At 43.2% G+C, this 15411-nt stretch overlaps 1 protein-coding gene across 1 annotated transcript in view; it reads left to right on the top strand.

Annotated features, from left to right (window-relative positions):
• The window catches only part of CHRNA1 (cholinergic receptor nicotinic alpha 1 subunit), a 28741-nt gene that overhangs the window by 6483 nt on the left and 6847 nt on the right, over nucleotides 1-15411 (top strand). Inside the window, exons 2-6 of the mRNA XM_019653697.1 lie at nucleotides 5531-5653; nucleotides 11454-11599; nucleotides 11713-11757; nucleotides 12787-12896; nucleotides 14929-15124. Coding sequence (XP_019509242.1) covers nucleotides 5611-5653; nucleotides 11454-11599; nucleotides 11713-11757; nucleotides 12787-12896; nucleotides 14929-15124 — 540 coding nt within the window. The 5' untranslated portion in view covers nucleotides 5531-5610. The remainder of the gene's footprint in view (nucleotides 1-5530; nucleotides 5654-11453; nucleotides 11600-11712; nucleotides 11758-12786; nucleotides 12897-14928; nucleotides 15125-15411) is intronic.

A 15411-nucleotide genomic window follows, 5' to 3' on the forward strand; every position in this document is an offset into this window, starting at 1 on the left:
AGAAAGAAAGAAAGAAAGAAAGAAAGAAAGAAAGAAAGAAAGAAAGAAAGAAAGAAAGAAAGAAAGAAAGAAAGAAAGAAAGAAAGAAAAAGAAACTGACCATTTGAGACAGACTGAGACAATGAGCAAGGCAGGTCAGATGTGTAAACTGGATAAAATCTCAGCGGCTGAGAAGTCTGGGTTTTCAGGTGAATTTCATCCGGCCCTTGAGCTGTCTGCTTCAGCGTTCCCTGAACTGTATACTGCAAAATGGAGAAGCAGAGTTGGACTCTCTTAGGGGCTAAGAGCTGAGGGAAGACCACTGCTCCAGGGGTCCCTGGGAAGGGCCTGTGCAGCCTGCCTCCCAGGAAGGAGCCCCTGGCTGACCTGCAGGGCGTTTCCAGGTGTGCAGTGCCACAATGGGTCCTGGAATCTATAGGTGATGCCCCAAAGAGACGCCCCATCCAGACGGCCTCCAAAGCTCCGCTGCCACTTTAATAACCATCTATTGCCACCTGCTGGCCACTGGGATGAGGCGCTCAGCACTGGAAATGGGAGGGATTGGCAAGATGTAGCCGGTCAGGCTACTGGGAGCAGACCCCAAAATACAGCCTCAGGCTGAGTGTTTTCTCCAAAAGAATGACCTTGGGAGGACCCACAATGATTCTGTTCATTAAGCCACACAGAACGAGGACTTTTATAAAAGCAATACCCTTCATTCATGTATTATTTACTTGGTCAATCACAAACACTTTTGCAGCTATGTACCAGGTACCCTGCAAGGCACTGGGGGTGACTGATAATCACACCTCACTCTATCCCCAAATGACATTATCTAGTGTGATCTTCTACCTTTTTCATTGAATTAAGCTTTCCATTCATTCATTCACTTGTGAGCAGTTGTTGACTGAATGACTATTATACATGACAGGCTCGGGCCCAAAAGCTGAGGAGACAGCAGTGAACAAAAGTGGGTGCCGTCTCTTCAGTCACTGTTTACAGCCCAGGGGGAGAGACAGACGTTAATCAGATAATCACACCAATAAATGTAGCAATACGCAACTATGATGCATATAATAGAAAAATATAACTGCAATAAGAACAGGCCTAAATGAGTTTGATCGATTCTAAAATGGGGATTTGGTATGCATTAAAATTATTTTAAATGTTTTCACCTTTAACCCAGTACTTCCACTTTTAGGAAGTTATCCTAAGGCAACATTCAGAAAATTGGGTCCACTGCATGATTGTTTATAAAAGCAAAACAGCAAAAATGAAACAGGAAACCATTCAAATGTCTAGTAATAAGGAGCTGGTTAAACAAATTATTATATTAAAACACTAGAATATTCTTCAGCTATTAAAAATGAAAATGTAGAGCCCCATTATTTTATTAGGAACATATTTGTTGTATATTTTGCAAGTTATAGAAAAGTATATATAGTAAATCAGCCCTCCTTAATTCACTTGTTGGCACCTTAGTCCTTCCTAATGCTCACGCCAAAACCCTGCAAATCATCTTTAATCATCACCCTTTCTCTTGCATCCAGATCCAATCCTTTAGGAAACCCTCTTAGCCTTAGTGTCAAAATATATTTCCCAAATTCAACTGCAACCACTCTGGTCCAATCTGCTACCACCTACCACCTGGATTTACTGCAGTAGTGCCTAACTTGTCACCACAGAAGCCAGAGATGTCCTTTTACAACATACGTCAGATCGTGTCACTCTGCTGCTCAAAACCCTACAGAGACTTCCCATCTCACACAGAGTGCAAGTCTACAAGGCGTGCTGCATCCCCACTTCCTCGGCTACTCTCTGATCTCGCCTTCTAGCCATCTCCCCATCACTCACTCTGCTGCAGCCTGGCTGGCTTCCTTGCCATGTCTTAAGCACACCAGGCCCGTTCCCATAGGGACTTTTATATTCACTCTGCCTGGAACGCTCATCGCACAGACACCTGCATCTCCTTCAAGTCTTTGCTCAGATGCCTCATCTTCAGTGAAGCCAACCCGACCTACCATGTTTACAATTGCAGTCCCCTCTCCAGTTGTCCTGGTCCCCCTCAACCTGCTTTACTTTTTCCTTTTTTCCATAGCATTTCCCACCTGATAAGATACTAAAGAATGTCCTTATTAACTATAGCTATTTTTTATTGTGCATTTTCTCAAACTAGGATGCACTTTTCCTGAGGAACAGAAATCTTTGTTTTGTTTAATGATGTATCCCAAATGCCTAGAATACATACATACACACATATGTACATACATACATACATACATACACACATGGAAAGGGTCTGAACAGATACAAAATAACCCATTACTGATGGATATTTCTAGGTAGAAGAATAATGGGTAAACATTTTTCTTTTTGTCCCTCTGTTTTCTAATTTTTCTATTGTAAATTTGAATTACTTGAATAATCAACTTTTTAATGAAAAAATAGGTTTACTTCTGAGGGTAATGGCAGTTTTAATCCATTTTTTCTCAGTCTACACTTTCAACTGTTCACCTCCAGAAGAGAATTGGTAAGATGGTAAAAATGTGGGAAAGGTACCCATTTACATCACTGTGAAGCCATTGTGAAGATCCCCTGCCCAGACAGTGGGAGAAATTCTGTCCTGATTTGAGTTCCCCTAGAAGCAGACGCTGTAAGGAGTTTATTCGAGAGCTAGCAGGGTGGGGAGAGTGAGGCAGAGAAGAGAAGGAAGGCAACAAAGGGAGGGCTGTCAAGCCATCACTACCACGGGCAACGGGGCTCAACCCCAAGACTGAACTCTGAGACACAGGGTAGTGCGCCTCAGCTACCCACTGGAGGGGTGATGAAGCTGGGGTGTTTATCCTCCTACAGTGGTTGAGGGCTTTTTCAGGGAGCATTAACTCTCTGGTACTTCCAGCTTGTCCCATGTGTTCCCATAGCCAGAAAGGAAAAAAATATATATATCCCTCAAGTGGCAGGTGTGAGCAGTAAGCAGAGTTCTCCAAGAAGAGGTGAAATCCAAGAGGACATGAGTGGGCACTGTGAGGGTCTGCAGTGATTGCTCAGTTAGGCCCTGGTTTTGCTCTCTGGGAGGACCTCCCTTGCTGCTCACTGTGGCTCCTGGCTATGCCCCCTGGGAAGTTTTGTGGGGGTTTTTATCCATTCACCTTCATGGCCACATCTGAAGTGATAATGAGGAGAGTGCCTCTTTGGCAATCTGTGCAGATACTGTTGCCCCATTTTTGCCTGTCTATGTTTGGGTACCTAAGAACTGTTTTAAGGCTTGATCAACCACAGTTTTTGTAGTCTGGGTTCAAGAACTCTTTGGTAAGTCCTTCAAAAACGTAGTAAGCTCCTAAAAATACTTGTTTGCAGTCATTTCTATGTGCCAGTATGCACACATAGGGTTCTTTACTGGACGTAATTCTCAAGCTTGATTGACTTCTTGCATCGTAAACTCGATGCCTCTTCTTCAACTTAATGGCAACCATCTTGAAGCCGACTGGGAAAAAAAAAAAAAAGGCCTGAGTGTGAAGAAAGCACCCTTAAACTGATCTTTGCTGCAATGGTGAAACTACCTGTCTAATGAGAATTCTTAATGGGCTTTTGTTGCCCAAAGCCTTTTTTCCATGTTTTATCACTCATTCTTTGGGGTTCAAAACAGAAGGCTCCAGATTTCTGGACTCATTGTATTCCTTTTTGTTTCTGCCCTTGAACCAGCCAGTTCTTGCCTGAGCTTCACTCTTCCTTGTACTGACTTACTAAGCGAAGCCAATAAGAACTAACATGCACTAACTTTGGGGTTTCCAACCTCTTCTCCTAGAACCACAGGCTCAATACACACTTTGCTCACTAAGTCATCGAGGACAACAATTTTATTAAGTAATTTGCTATTGTATAACATGGGTCTTCATCTTTTCAGCTTCCAGTACCAACTGTCCTGTCTTCTTTTGCAGTGTTACATACTTTAGGGCTTATCGTTAATCATAGGATCCCAATGCAAGGGAGTACATTTTGTATTAATAATGATAATACTAGCCACTGAACAAATAAACCTAAGAATTTCAATGGCTTAAGACAATAAAAGTTCAGTTCTCATTTATGAAAGAGAGCCCGGTGGTGACCAGGACAATGGGATGCCCTCCTCCATGAAGTCATTCAAGGATCTAGGATGTCAAAAGTGATGCCCCCTTCAACATCTGGTTTCCAAGGTTGCCCCAGGGGTCATGCCCATTCCAGCCAGTCAGAAGATGAGAAGAGCATGGATAAGCTCTAATGGGAGGTTTCTGAGTCCCATAAAATGTCCTCTCACATTTCACTTTCTAGAACTCAGTCACATGACTCCTTCTAGGTGCAAGAGGGGTAGGGTGGGGTATAGTTCCTGGTTAGGCAGTCACGGTGCTATGCTATGTGAAGGGAGAGAACCCATTTTTTAGTGGACAGTTAGCTGGTCTCCCACAATTTAAACAGAAAAATTATAAACAATGTGAACTTTCAACTCTCTCCTCTGCCTTCCAAGCCCTTTCTCTAATTATTTGTTTGGACTCACTGAAATGGGGGATTTGTCAGGATGCTGTCCTTGGGCTGAAGATGGGGGATCTTTCTCACCTGATTCATTTGGGAAGGAAGCAAAGAAAGAACAGGCAGGTATCTTTACATAACTACTTCCTTCCTCGTTTTGGTAAAAATACTTCTCAGGCTGAGCCATTACTGACTACTGGCTTTTAGGATTCTTTTTTTTTTTTTTTTAACAAAGAAATTGAAAAGCTGAACCACTCTGCTCTTTTCTTCCCTGATTAAGAGTAGGCAGAGAGAAGAATGGATGGAAGGAAGTAGGAACCTGAACAACTGGGTATGCAGTGGGACACTTTCCATTAATTACTCTTCACTTCAATAACAATACATGGGAGGTGGGCAGTTTGCTCCAGTGAATGACCCACCATAGGATAAGTGTTGCCTGATACAGAAACGGGTTGAAACAGCCACTCCGGAAGCCAGTAAAACTAATCCTATGGATGAAGCCATCTTTGTTAAAACACAAATTTAATCAAACCTGGAATTCTCCAGCAGCAGATTCAATACCAACCACAGGCTTCTCAAATTTATTCTGTCACAAAAGCCCCAGGCACTCTCAGTCTAGAGTGAACCCGAGCAAATGAATTTTCTTGCGTGCAGAATGTGGACTTATGCGATTTAGGACGACCAGTGTCATACACGCACAGCTGACTATCTACTCAGACCAAGTGACCTTAATCAAATCAATCCACAGAGATGTGGTTCTGGTTTTCACAAAAGCGAGAGGGCTGCTCACCATTCAAAATAAGTCTTTCCCTACTGTAAGTTTTTTTTTTATTAAGACCTGACTTATGGTACATTTAGAACACAATGCAGTTCTCACTCAACTTGTCAAGGCTACAGCAACTATGTAAAGTGAGGTACCCTGTAATAATGTAAGGCCCTCAGCAACTCCCTGGGTTCCAGGGCTGTAGGCAGCCCAGCTGTCACTGCCACAAACAGGTGGTGTAAAACAATAGCTCCGCTGAGCTAGCTCAATTTCCAAACCCTCTAGCCGCCAAAGTATCCAGCCGGAGTGCCGGCGAGCAGCACAAGTCACCCGTCTGCCACCAGTCCTCGCCAGCGCCCACAGCCATGGAGCCCTGGCCGCTCCCCTTGCTCCTTGCTCTCTGCTCAGGTAAGAGTCGGGGTGGGGGGCTGTCCTCTGAGGCTGAAGCAAGAGAAGCCCCCAGATCAGTCTTGCTTTCTGATGGGAACACAGACTGGCAGGCTTCTGCAGCCCGAAACTGCTGGCTCAGTTTCTCATGGATGTTGGCTTGATTGGGTTTGTGGATAAAGTTTAGTTTGTGTTATCAAATGAAAATAGGAGCTGCCTGGTGAAAGGCTATGAAGTGAACACGCGAGTTTCTCCCTCCATCAGTGCCTGGCATCTGACTCACCCATACGCTCAGAGTCCGGACCACTTCTATTATCCTGGAGCTGCCTTTGTGTTTGTACATTTATAGGGACTAAGAGTGGTGACTTATAATCGCAAGCAATATGTTTAACAAGTCCTTTTATTGCTCCTGGAGGATTCTGATAATGAAGAGTGTTGATTGACAGGTCCATGTGCTGGAGAGAGAAAAATATTCATAATTGTAAATAAATTCTCTCCACCGAGATGAAATATTTTGTAACTTTTTAAACTTCTGAACTTCAGAAAAAGTTCATAGGAATGCATTCTTGCCTATTTTTTCTTTGAACGACATTACTATATGTAGGTTTGGGTTTGAATTGAAACCATAAAACCTTGCACAGCCCTTGACCTGCATTCAACTCTGGAATGTGTCACAACACAGCAGCTGAAACACTATCCTGAAGCCCAAACTTCCGGTAGAGGGAAATAGAAGTTTGCCGCTCGCTTCTTATAAAAGTGGTGATATCATCTCAACCGAGAAACAAGGTGGCTGACATTCTGTGATTTCTCTTCTCTAATATTGCTCTGACAAACACAGGCCTTCTGGGTAAATGAAGTAAAGAGCTTTATTATTAATGTTTTTCAATAGCAGAGTTGAAGGAAATAGCCTAAACTCTAATAAATTCAGATAAATTATATCCTGTGGGATTTGGACCTAATCCAACAACCAAAGCTGGCCTGGTAATGATGGTGGTGGTGTTAGTGTGTGTGTGTGTGTGTGTGTGTGTGTGTGTGTGTGTGTGTTGGCAAACACTACACTCATTGAAAATTCCTGTGATATGCTCACATATGAAAATCCTTAAGAGATCTCTCAGGACACTAAAGACTTCCAAAAATGCTTGTTTAACTATTTTGAGAAGTATTTAAATCATATCTAGAGTTTGCTAGTATCAATTCACATGGATAATTCACAGAAATTTAGAGCTGGATGAGGCAGTCCAACACCTTCAAATTTTTATTGTAGGGAAAGTAAGGCTGAAAGACATGAACTGACCTGCCCAAAGTCACGTAATTTATAAATTTTGGAATGTGTTTAGCTGGGGACTCCATGTCTTATGTGCACAGTCAGAAAACACAGCCTGAAGTTACCTAAGGTAGCAAAATAACACAGCACCAAGTTGAGATAAGAATTACCCAAAGAACAGGCTGGCTGAGTGGCGTGTTGGTTAAGAGCTGGCTTGGGACACCAGAGAGCCCTGGTTCGGATCCCACATATGAGGGCCAGTGACACTGCCCTCTACAGCTAAGATGCTGAACAACAGCTCAACCTGGAGCTGGGCTGCCATGAGTCGCCTGCGACTGCGTAGGCTGAAGCCCCTGCTGCAGTGGGTTGCCATGGGCTACCGTGTGTAGCCAGCAGCCGCTGTGAGCGGTCGTCCAGAAGCCGGCGACTGATCTGCCTCGCCCAGGAAGAGCGCAAACTTGGGCCAGTGAAGCGACGTCCTCCACAACTAGACTGAAGAACAGACAGCAACTTGTCTGTTCCCCTTCCCCCAATTCCCCAGCGCTGTTCCCATCCCCCAATTCCCCAATAGCAACCTTTAAAAAAAAAAGAATTACCCAAGGTGGCTAGTATAGCACAGAATTCTTTTTGCCCAACGCAGCAGGCATAAAAATACAGATTGGACCAGTATGGTACAAAAACAAACAAACAAATAAACAAACAAACAAAAAGCCACTTTGAAATTGTGGCTCAATTCCCCTACTTAGAATCAATCTTTTGTAAGCAAAATTCTCATTTACATCAGGGACACTTTTTCCTGTGTTAGCTTAACACATAATGATCTTTTCTACTTGTATAGCATTTTTCATTATAACCTTTTCCTCTCTCCCATCTCAGGAATCCCAAGTACTTCATTGCCATTTCTCTTATGACATAGTACTTTCCGACTTGTTCACAGTTATTTATGTAAATGACAAATGTCAATCTCCATGATGGTAGGAAGATAGGATTCATGTCAGATTCACCTCTGAATATCTCAAGGCTCTTAAAACAATGCTTTGCACACAGTAAATGCACAACAAATATTTGATGAATTAATTCATGTTACCACTCTCTGAATAAGGATTGCCAGGGTGGTTTTGCTGAAAAGGGAAACTTAGACATTATTTATTTGTTTGTCTGTATGGTTATACATTTACACCCTGCCTTTTTAAGAATGTATTACTGTGATTCATTGAATCCTTGAAGAACTGGTCCAATTCTCCAGACCATGTTGGAGTTGGGATCAAAATCACAGAATTCTGACCTCAAGTCCTATAAGTTTTCTATCACTCTGTCCTATTTTGATGAAGAAAAAAGGAAAGAACACTAGGGAACCCAATGTAAGAAATGGAAACCTCCTTGGAAATTCCTAAGACATTTATTACGGAAGGAACAAGGCCCCTTGTTATTGGCAAGGGTGGGAGAGGAGGAAGTGAGGTCACTGGATGCCAACTATGCCTGTCTCCCAGTCCAGTCGTCTCCTTAGTGGAGCAAAGGGTTGACCTGCATAGTTTTCCTATTACACAATGCTGACCATCTGCTATATCTGTTGCTTTCTAGTATATTCTTCCTGTCAAACTGGAATAAACAATTCCTTTGAAAATAAGCAGCCAAGGCAATACCAAAGCAATCGCTTCAAACCCAGTGGCCAAGGCACTCAGTGACCTGTGCCAGTCCCCTTCCCCTGTGGGCTAGGTGGGGCTGGGACAGACAGGTGTGGAGGACAGAGGCTTGCCATGTCCTAGTGACTCGAGGTGACTGCAGACACTGGGTCTTTGGACAATGTGCTCCTGTGAAGGGTCCTCGAACACAGGTGGTTTCAGGGAGATGTCATGTGAAAGCTCTGCATGGACCATTTTGGGTTCAGAAAACTTGGGAAACTGGAAATGAACAGGCAGGCTAGGTGAGGGGTTCCCTACACTGAGTCCAGGGAGGTGATAATGAAGACATTTTAGCTGCACTGAAAGTTTCAAAAGTCCAAATGAAAGTGATATCTTTAAGGTGGCGGTAAAGAGCAGGGGGCTTGGTGTCAGACTGGCCTCATTTACAGTCCCGCCTCTAACTAGCTGGGAACCACGGACATGTTGCTCCACTGTCCGAACCTCAGTTTTCTCATCTGTAAATCTGGGGTAAAGATTTACTTTGTAGGACTGTTAGAAAGATTCAATAAGATAATACAAATGCAGGGCCTTTAATAAAGCTCTACTGGCTACTTAATGCACACCTTTGGGGGAGATGAAAATGTTTCAACTTATTGCACAACATTGGTTGTTTCAAGCTGATCCAAAGTTCTGAGTGAGAAATAATGGCTGAGGACGTGGGCTCTGGGTTTGAATCCTGGCTCCACCACTTAGGAAATCTGGGCTGGTCACTTAACCTTTCTGTGCCTCAATTTCCTCTTCTGTAAATTGAGGACAATAACAGTACCTACCATACCCAGTTATGATGATTGAAAGGGTTAGTATACCGGGTGTGCCAAAAAATGTGTACACATGACTGTATTCATCTTTTGTTATCGTATATATTATTACAATTTTAATACAGGTTTTTTCCTTTCTTAAAATGTGTGTACATTTTTTTGGCACCCTCTGTATATAAAGCACGCAGAAGAGTGGCACATAACAAGTTGGATATGTCAGTTATTATTTTTATTAATAAAAATAGAAAAAGTAATTAACTTTTTGCTGAATAATTATTTGTTGACAAACTCTCCAAACTTAGGATTCAAGGAGAAAAATAATAAAGAAAAATAATAACCTGGTTTAGAGGCAATAGGTTCACACTACTGGGAAAAAGAAGAAAGCGTCTCACTCATTCAATTTTTAAAGTTTTCTTGGCTCAGGGAGAAGGTATGGGGCTTTCAGCAATAACCTGCGGAAAAAGGAGATCTGGTTACAGGAGTCAGGACAAATGGATCATGGGTCTGCTTCCTCTTCCAACCCTGAACAGGCAACCCCCAATCCACGTAAGGCTTGAGTTACAAAGATCCTTCGTAAGGCACTTGGAATCTGGAACACTTTTTCTCATAGAAATCATGGTACATGCAGTTGTGCAGTGTCCAGGACAGCCCACAACACACTCATAACATTAAGTTAGTACAGGAGCACAACACAGAATGACCAGAATGACAGGGCTCTACTCCGAACTCTGCCCTAGCTGCATGGCCTGGAACAAGTCATCTTGTCAGAATCTCAGGTAAGAATGCCTGCCTGCCTGCCTCACCAGCCTCTGGTGAGGACCACGGAACATTGGATGTGAAAGGGCTGTGGGCTCCAAGAGTATTAGATGACATTGCTTTTCATCCTGAAGAAAAATGTAATAAAGATTCCTTGAAATCACTCATGCTCTAAAAATGAGCCCCAAACCCAAGTCAGCAAAGAACGTGGTTTTCACTGTGTCTTAATAACTTAACTGGGACATGTACCCACCAGAAGTGATATTTTTTAAATTACGTAAAGTACACAACATAAAATTTATACATTATATTGCCATTTTAAAATCAACGATTTAGAGGCATTAAGTACATTCAAAATGTTTTGCAACCACCACCACGATCTAGTTCCAGAACTTTTCATCACCCAAAAAAGAAACCCTGTACCCGTTAGCAGTCACCCCCAATTACCCTTTCCCACCAGTCTCTTGTAACCACGAATCTGCTCTCTCTGTGGGTTTACCTATTCTGGGTGTTTCATACAAATGGATTCATACAATATGTGCCCTTTGGTATCTGATTTCTTCCCTTTAGCATAATGTTTTCAAGGTTCATCCATGTAGCATGGACCAATTTTTTTATTCCCTTTTATGGCTGAATAAGATTCTACTGCATGGTAATACAGAATTTGTTCACCCACTTATCTGTTGATAGACACTTGGGTTGTTTCCATCTTTTAGCTATTGTATGCAGTGCTGGTATGAACATCCAGGTACAAGTTTCTGTGTGAACAGCTCTTTGGGGTACACCCAGGAGTGGGATTGGCAGGTCATATGGTAACTGTGTTTAACTTTTATGAGGAACCACAAAACTGTTCGGCTGCGCCATTTTACATTCTCCTCAGCAATCTATAAAGATCCCTGTTTCTCTGCAGCCTCACCAGTGTTTGCCATTTTCAATTTTGCTAACTATGGCCATCCTAATAGGTATAACCCAGCATCAATTTTTGGCTATCCCTAGCCAGCCAACCCAAGATTTCATTACACCATGACCGGACTCTAAGATACTAAGACGGGCTTTTGGGTGGACCTTTCTTCTCATGTGTACATGTTCCTAGCAAACTTGATTCAGCCAGTGGCTGTATGAGGGAATGTCATCTGTCCAAAAGACAAGTATCATGAAACCTGGCACTCCTCACTGAGAAGAGAACACACCAGCAGCTGTACTTGGAAAGGAACTTAAGGCAATAATAGCTGCATTTGGGAGCCCTCCAAAAAGGGGTCCTAATTGCCTTCCATTAGCTGGTCACGCCTCAGTTGCTTTTGTGAGTATATGTGGACGTAGGGAGCAGAACCTGACAGCATGTGTGTCATTTGCTCCCTCAGCTGGCCTTGTCCTGGGCTCTGAACATGAGACCCGTCTGGTGACACAGCTATTTAAAGACTACAACAAGGTGGTGCGGCCAGTGGAAGATCACCACCAGGCCGTGGAGGTCACCGTGGGCTTGCAACTGATACAGCTCATCAACGTGGTGAGATCAGAGTGCTCCAGGCTCCCCCATCGCACCCACACCCCTCACCCTGGAGCGGCCTCCCCTCAGCTACCATCTCTGCCCCCTAAAGATGGGGTCTTATCTTTTTTCAGGATGAAGTAAATCAGATCGTGACAACCAATGTTCGACTGAAACAGGTAATTCAGCTAGATAATTGCATTTAGGTCGTTTGTATTCACCCTGAAATTTAACGTTGGCCCAGAGGAAATCAATTTGGTTCACAGGGATATACACCAACATGTTGAAAGCAAATATTGCCGGGTAGTGGAGTTATGGATCACACATTTGTTGGTGTGTGTTTGTTTTTCACTTCATGTTTTTTCTGTGTGTGTTAGTTTGCTAGGGCTGCCATAACAAAGCCACAAACTGGGCGGCTCAAACAACAGAAATTGATGACCTCACAGTTGTTGAAGCCAAAAGTCCAAAATCAAGGTGTCGGCAGAATGGGTTCCCTGTGAGGGCCGTCTTCACGTTCACGTGGCATTCTTCCTGAATATGTATCTGTCTTTAAATGTCCCCTTCTTATAAGGACACCAGTCATATTGGATCAGGGCCTACCTTAACGACCTCATTTTAGCTTAATTACCTGTATAGACCCTATCTCCAAATGAGGTCACATTCTGAGGTACTGGGGGTTAGGACCCTGACATACGAATTTGAGGGAGATCATAAGTCAATCCATAACATGATTCAAATTTGCTGCATTGGGCATATCTTACTTTTACAACGTAAGAAAAAATGTAATTCTTTTTTTAAGTGATGTTGCCTGCTTGAGGAAAATGTTCATAATAGGGCCATTCTCCTTTCCTGGAGTGGGCAGTGTGGCATGATAGATCTGCCACCACCCAGTGACTGGGGGGTGCCTTTGTTTTCCCAACTGTAAAACGGGATCAATAATCACCCTACTTCCCAAGTTTGTTGTGAGGACTGAATGCTGAATATTGGTAAAATGCTTAGAACTGTGCCTGCACGTAGTCAGTACTGTATAAGTGTTTGCTTGGTATTGTTTTCTAAAGTGCAAGCTGAATTCTGAATCAAACCTTTCTTACTGGAACACAGTTTCTGTCACTCTCTGAATTACCATACCCATCAGAGTTTTTGATAACCCTAGATGGTTTTAAAAAATGTGTTTAGCTTTTTAATTAGGTAAATGTCTTCATTTCTAGCAATGGGTGGATTACAACCTAAAATGGAATCCAGAAGACTATGGTGGCGTGAAAAAAATTCACATTCCCTCTGAAAAAATCTGGCGCCCAGACCTTGTTCTCTATAACAAGTAAGCAAGCAAAACAGGATGGGGAGGGGACATTCCTGGGGCAGGTGGAGCCCAAGAGCTTTAGTGGAAGGGCCGCCCATCTCAGTATGCTTCTCACCACGGTTCACATTAAACAGCCCTTAAAAGCCAAGAGCTCAGTCGACACGCTAGGGGTGCCATATGGTGTCTCATGTTATGAATAGAAACAATCATCAGAGCCAAATTGAATCAGGGCTGTGGGGTGGGGGGCATTTAATCCCTGAGAGCTCCTGGAGGGTGTATGGCAACTGTCCAAGGAACCCAAACTTCCTATAATTGAGTTCCTTGGAATTAAATGTCCTTCCTACCAGTAGGTCTGAACCTCCCGGGGTTGTTATTCATCACATCCTCATGGCATCCCAAGACGCTGTGCTGCTGATGGCCCCGGAAGCCTATGTAGCCCATCCATGGGCTCCGTGACAGGCTGCATGTTGTGAAATTATAATGTGATTCAAGACACTCTGCTTTAATGACACGCTCATTATCATACGTCCTTCATTTATCAGGGAACGTTCATTTCAAAGTGCATCCTTCCCAGGCAGGAGGCATTTGACATTGGCCTAGAAGATTTGTGGCCTGACATCATATAGCATGTGTTTGGGGCGAGCAGCCTGTACCTGCCAGCAGACTTACCAGGGGAGGCAGCAAGCGCTAGTGAATAGAAATCATACCCCTTAAGGCTGACCCTCCCTACTTGGATTTTCTAGTACATATTTTCCAATTATACCTGGGACGCAAGACGGAGCCAAATTATCCTTTTCAGATAATCATGTTGATAGTGCAGAGTGTCTTGTGTTAGTAAAGTTTCTCTTTCACTAAGAATCTGAGGGAAGCAATTCAAATCCTCTAGTCCTTTTGACAAGCTTGTTCAGGAACATCCTGGTGGGGCGAGAACCCAGTTTTACCTGCTTACAAGGAGAGACTTAGATGATCCTATGGCCCTCTGCTCTTTGGGAAGGCCCAAAATTGCATAGTTTTCTGGATAGAGCCCCACCTTCATCCCGAGGAAAAAATCAGCGGAGAGAAAACTCTCTTGATTTTCGAAGTGAGGCACCAATGTATGCTATATGTCCCTGAAAGCCCACCGAGGCAGACCACGCCCACCTGTAGGACACCTATGCCCTGCTCTTGGCCAAGGCCTGGGACACAGCCTGTTTGCGGGACAAGTAGACTGCTGCCCACTGAATAAGGCCTGCAGAAGTGGCCTTTAGTTATTTTTTAATATCTACTAGGTTGAACTTTTGAAACAAGATATTACTGCCAATATTTGAAAATTTGAAGACATCACATTAAAATCTGGATATGTACCCTCTCTAGAAAAATCCAATATTCAAAAATATAGAAATTTGGGATTAAAAAAAAAATCTAGATTTCCAGCTTCCAAGGAAAACCCCCAAATATCTGGTAACATTGGGCCTTTGTTCCCACCAGGACACCATGGGCAGAGCTGGGTAGAGCTTTCCTTAGAGGAGAGAGGGGCTTTCTCTTCACCACAGCCTCACTCCTCGCTCCTTCTGTGCCTACCTGGCCCTGGAGGCATCTGAATTTGTGACCCCATCCCACTGAGTTCTAAATAGTTCCTTAAAAGGTAATAGACCCCTTCCTTAACCTGTTGGTCACAGTAATGAGCCACTGAACGAGTTTTTATTTAAAATTCCCTTTTTTTTCCCCCCACTTTACTTTCAAAGTATATCAGGGAAGGGATAGATGGAGACTGACATTACAAATACCTTCTAAAAACTGGGGAAGAAAAAAATTTGAGATGCAGTGGCTTCGTGTTACCTGTTATTTCTTTAAAACTGTAGATTCCCAGGTTCTTCCCCAGGTAATTTGATTCAACACTTAGATAATGCTCAGGAATATATATATATTTTAATAGGCACCCCAGTGATTCTTATTATCAGATAAATTTGGGAAATATTGACATAGATAAGAAGCAACACTGCCGGGCTGAAAGCTTCTATAATTAGCACCTGAATAATTAACAGCTGTCTCCTGTTTTATCCCACTGTAGCGCAGATGGTGACTTTGCGATTGTCAAGTTCACAAAAGTGCTCCTGGACTACACTGGCCACATCACGTGGACACCTCCAGCCATCTTTAAAAGCTACTGTGAGATCATCGTCACCCACTTTCCCTTTGATGAACAGAACTGTAGCATGAAGTTGGGCACCTGGACCTATGATGGCTCTGTTGTGGCCATCTACCCGGTAGGTAGTGTCCTAATGTGATGAGGTTGGATTCAGGAAAAGCGTGCTTCAGCTCTCCAACTCTGCCCCTTCATAATCATAGGCTCTCAGCACCAGCAACTCTGGGGATCATCTAGTTTGATGGTTCTCAATTGATTGGTAAGGTTCTTGATGTGCTGCTCATGAGAACCACTTGGGAGCTTAAATGAATTCCCTATTCTCAGGCTCAGTACCAAGAATTCAGATTTAATCAGTATAGGGTGGGGGCTAAGGCACCAATATGTTTTAAAGCTCCCAGGTGACTTGAA

The sequence above is a fragment of the Hipposideros armiger genome, unplaced genomic scaffold (genome assembly GCF_001890085.2).
Source record: "Hipposideros armiger isolate ML-2016 unplaced genomic scaffold, ASM189008v1 scaffold_205, whole genome shotgun sequence".
Taxonomy (NCBI): Eukaryota; Metazoa; Chordata; class Mammalia; order Chiroptera; family Hipposideridae; genus Hipposideros; species Hipposideros armiger.